The 4,675-nt window shown below is 55.1% G+C and overlaps 1 protein-coding gene across 1 annotated transcript; it reads right to left on the bottom strand.

Annotated features, from left to right (window-relative positions):
• Positions 1–1,271: 1,271 nt before the first annotated feature.
• On the bottom strand, positions 1,272–2,732 carry LOC127326161 (F-box protein At5g07610-like). Its single transcript, XM_051353025.2, has 2 exons — positions 2,602–2,732; positions 1,272–2,513 (listed from the first exon to the last, which is right to left on the bottom strand). The coding sequence occupies exon 2, from the start codon at positions 2,495–2,497 to the stop codon at positions 1,391–1,393; it is 1,107 nt and encodes a 368-aa protein (XP_051208985.1). The 5' UTR covers positions 2,498–2,513; positions 2,602–2,732; the 3' UTR covers positions 1,272–1,390.
• Positions 2,733–4,675: the final 1,943 nt, after the last annotated feature.

The following is a 4,675-nucleotide window of genomic DNA, read 5'->3' as shown; positions in this document are numbered from 1 at the left end:
CCCGTGGGCGGTGGAGATCCTCTACGAGGAAGCGACGGCTCCTTGTGCGGCGGGCCGGCGCACCGGGACGAGGCGCTTCCTCGAGGTCGAGGCGGCGGAGCTCGGCGGCGCGGTCGCCTCCTCACGGGCGTCGGCTGCATCTTGTCGGCTTCTACGGGCCGCTCCGGCGGTAAGGGTCCCTGCGTGTGGTGTGTGTTTGTCCTGCCCAGGGGGGTGGCTGCTGGCCGGCCTGGCCGTGGGCGCCGGCAGGGGAGCGAGGACGACGGCGGATCTGGCGGCTCCATCCGGGATCCGGCCGGTGTGGCTCGGCCTGCTGCTGGAGAGGCCACCTCGGCGTGCGCAGATGGTCAGATCTGGGGCCGATGGGAGGTAGGTTCGGTCGGCTTGGACCAACGGTGCTGTTGTGGTGGGTTCTTGTGAGGTCCGGCGGCGCGGCCGCTTCCTTGTGCGCTGGCTTGGGAGGGTTTGGGAAGAAGGGTTGTGCCAGCGCAGTCTAGGGTGACTCGCTGCCGCCAGGACCGGAGCAGGGGCTCCCTCAGTCCTCCTCTTCTCTTCCATGGCTGCTCTCACCGGCGTCGCCGAGTGACTGCGCTGTCCTAACCTCCACTCGGCCCGCATTCGGCTCTCTTTGGTCCTGCGAGGAAAAGGTCCCAACTTTCGGGCTTCCGGTGCTCCTCCGGTGAAGTGGTACTATGGTGGGTGGGCATTGATGTCCACGCTCGTGGAGTGGCTGGTGTGGGTTTGTAGTCGACGGCTCGGGCGAAAGCCATGGCCGGTTTACCCGGAGCCGATGACGGTGACGCCCGTGGGCGCCATCTTCCTCCTTTGAGGCGTCTTCGTTGCCCCATCACGGCTGTATGTCTCTAGGTGAAAACCTTGACCCTTGATGGATCGAGCAACGGTGTCACCATGGTGTCACTCCCCTTCCTGGAGGCGTTGCTTCTGAGACTTTGGCGTTCTCTTGCTTCCCATTCTGTGGTCTCTTGTGCCTGGCGTCTGCACTTCGGTAGTCAGTTGGTGGGGATTCCGGTGGTGTTCACCGGCGGCTTCCTCTGTTCTTCGTTTGTTCGAGACGACGACCCCAAGGCTTCAAGTTCTCTGTTTAGTGTAGTCGTTCTCTTCTTGTGTAGGAGTCATTTTGCTCTGCCCTGTGCTGGTATTGTAAGCTGGTAACCCCAGCGGTGTGCGTGTGTGTGTGCTCGAGGTGTGTTGTATTCCTGGCCGGTTGATGGCTTTGTTAATTCAAAGTCGGGCTCTCTGAGCCTTCTGTTTAAAGAAATGCAGATTATACATGTGGAGAATATTTCATTCAGCAGAAGAGACAGCCCTTAGAGAACAAGGAAACATATATTGGGCAGAACAATGCAAATGTTGTTTCAGGCAGGGTACACTAGTCCACATCTACTACTGACTTTGTAAACAGAGGAACATAGGGCAGATATGGACCTGTAAAGCCTTCCTCTAGATTACAGATACGATGAAATTCCTGTCGGCGTATATCATATGATGCCAGTGTACCAGTGTCCCTTGAAGAAAGGAAAATAATATCACCATATGGATGAATCGCAATCATGCTGTCTGCCTGTTCAGTCCCTCCAAACAGCTCTTCAGTGCGGACAGTAAGCTTCAGGACCCATTCTTTACTGTCATAATCCTCAAGACACAAGATTGATATCTTGGAATCTGGGGTCATAGTGACATAATGCAAGAAACCCCGCGACAATCCAATGAAACCGAAATACAGACTGTGTGGCATATGAATAGTGCCCCACGACTTCCCCTCTGTGTCCACCGTTACCAGCGCAGGCTCAGCGGTGATCAAGTGCAGCATGCCATTCAGAAAGACGCTTCTAGTTGTGAAAGGCAGGACAGTACGCGCATCCCACACGCTGTCCCTATGATTCCAGGCTCCTCTTTGTGACGAGTAGATGTTCACTCCTGTGATGTGCATTTCCTTATCTGTCTCTTCAAACTGGAAAACATGGAAATGGGACGAGACCGCCGGGTTGAAAGCCAAACGGACGATGCTGATGCAATCCGGTTCATCGGGCGTAGGGTGAGGGGGCAGCTCTAACCATCTCTGGGTGACGGGATTGCAGACGATGTAATCGAATTCGTTCTCTGAAGGTGTCTTGTAGCATCGGCAGAGTACGAGGCCATTGCAGGTGTCCAACTGGTCGACGTTGCTGTACTTGGGCAGGAAAGGTAGGGAGGCGTCGACGGGTAGATGTGGGCCGGCGGCGGAGACATCGGCGAAATGGCGAGAGATCCGGGGGACGTGGCCGCTGTGGTAGCTCCCGTAGAAGAAGCCCGCGAGGGTCTGGGGCAGCTTCTTGCGATGGTCCGGGTGGGAGATGAGGTCGCGCCAGGTCTTGGAGACGCACCTGCAGCGGTGGACGAGCCTGACCGGGAGGCGGGAGAGGATCTCCACGATAAGGTCGTCGGTGAGGCTGGCAGGAGGGTCGGTCTGCAACTTCTTGGGGCTCTTCTCCTCCATGGCGCGGAAGGTCAGTCTGTAAATCCAGCGATGGGATGTTATTGGCCGATCTGGAGTGAGAGGAAGGGCGCGCCGTGCAACAGCGATAAAGAGTAGAGAAGAACCTTAGGTGGCGGCGGCGCCGGCGACGTTTGACGAGAACGCGGCGGCGCCGGCGCCGGTGACGGTTGACGAGAACGCGGCGGCGCTTCTTGAGTTCTTGGGAGGGATGTGGAGAATGGGACGGGGGTCGCAAACGCAGGCCTAAATGTGATTAGCGTGGCCGTGTGGGCCCAATGACACGAGACGCCTGCACAAGGAAAATTCCTATTCTCAAAAAGAAAAAAACAAGGAAATTTCCTGCTTAGGGCCTCTTTGATTCGAAAAAAGGGGAACAGGGCAAACATAAGATTATAATGCCATGTCTATTATAGTCCTATTGAAATTCATATGCACCAAAAAAAAATTGACTTAAGAGGGGAAAAACAAAGAAAACTTGCAAACAGGTTTAAGTGGATGTTAAATGACCAAAGGAAAACTTTCTAAGGATTGGAAATCGTAAGAATTCCTTTCATAATGTGTTGCTTGGTTCTTAGGATTCTCATATGGTTTTTTTCCTAAGCAGTAGTTTGCTACATTTCATTGGAATATAACATCCACTCGAACCTCTTTTTAATAATCATCGGCTCTTGAGCATGACCGTTAACACGTCCGAAGGCGACGCGGGCGGCGATCTCGCCCCCACGGCCCCGGCGACCGTCGGCGAGATCGGAGATCCGGCGTCCCTGTGCAAGGGCAAGTTCTGGGCGATCTCTGATCTTGCTGATGGAGGGTCGGAGAGCGAGGTGGAGGGCGAGGAATCGGCAAACTCGTACTGTTCTCTCAGGTATGTATGTCGTTCTCCTTCACCGGTCAGTGGGAGATCCATGCAGGTTTCCGATGGGATATCGCAGAGGGCGGCTAGGCGTGCTCGTCGTCAGTGTTTGCTGCGGGAAGCGGCGCTTGTTTTCGCATCGCCGGTGACTACTCAGGGAGACGATGACCGTTTGAGTGCAAATGACAGAAAGCTCAAATCATACAAAGATGTTTCTCGTCGCCCAGTCTTAGAACCATCTTCTTTCCCAGATGATGGGAAGGGAGGCTGGACTTTGGTGCGTAGAAGGGGACAGGCTCCGGCGATCACCGGACATGGGGATGCCCAGATCCATGATCGACCTGCAGTTTCAAATGTTTGGGCCTACGGGCCGCAAATGCGTAATGCAGGTGGGCCCCTGGCTGCTGAGCCAAGCCCAAAACCTTGTCGTGATCGCATGAGCAGACATCAGCCGCCGAAGGTCACGAGTATCCCTACGCCCAATCTCGTTGTTGGACGAGCGTTTCGGCATTTGTTGGGGTATACCTGGCGCCGCAAAACCCTAGTCGCCCCTGACGCCACACAGGTGCCGTCGACAGCGATGAACCGCGGTGCCGGAGGCTCCGGTCGGGCGCCGGGCAGAGGGGGAGATGGGCGAGGACGCCAGTACCAGACTGGCGGCATCAATCGAGGCGGCGGCAGGTTTGCGGGAACAAACCCCTTTGCTCGTCAACGCAATTTCGTGCAAGGGGAATCAAGTGGATCGGCGGCGTGGGACAACCACGGTGATGACCGTTTCCAAGAAGGTAATGTTGATGGTTCTGGATATGGGAATTCTGGGGGCTTTGGCAATGGTGGTTTTGGAAATTTCCATCGTGGTTCGGGATATAGTTTCAATGCCAGGCGGAACTACAATCAATATCAACGTCAGGGAATCTATCAGCCTCGTAATCAGACGAATGTCGGAGGGTACAGAGCTGTGCAATCTCGAAATAATTTTGCAGCAGGGGCAGATGGAGTTCGTAGGGAGGGGGGAATCGATCAGGACCTCCTCCAGCAAATTGTTCAAGCTGTGGTAGCAGCAGTTACAGCAGCATCCAAACCAGTGGTGGAGGGGACCGTACCGGCTGCTACTACAGCCAATGCCACGACTCAGATGAATCCTACTGTGGTGCAATCTGTTACAGTACAAGCTGGGAATGGTGCGGTAGAAGATGGTGCCGCAGCGGCAAAGAAGAAGAAGACGGAGAGCTGTTTCCGTTGCAAGCAACCAGGACATTTTATTGATGATTGCACAGTACCTATGTGTGATATTTGCGAGTCTGTTAATCATGCTACCACTGCGT

The sequence above is a fragment of the Lolium perenne genome, chromosome 4 (assembly GCF_019359855.2).
Source record: "Lolium perenne isolate Kyuss_39 chromosome 4, Kyuss_2.0, whole genome shotgun sequence".
Lineage (NCBI taxonomy): Eukaryota > Viridiplantae > Streptophyta > Magnoliopsida > Poales > Poaceae > Lolium > Lolium perenne.
The sequence above is the reverse complement of the archived record's forward strand: the minus strand, read 5'-3'. Positions and strand labels throughout refer to the sequence as shown.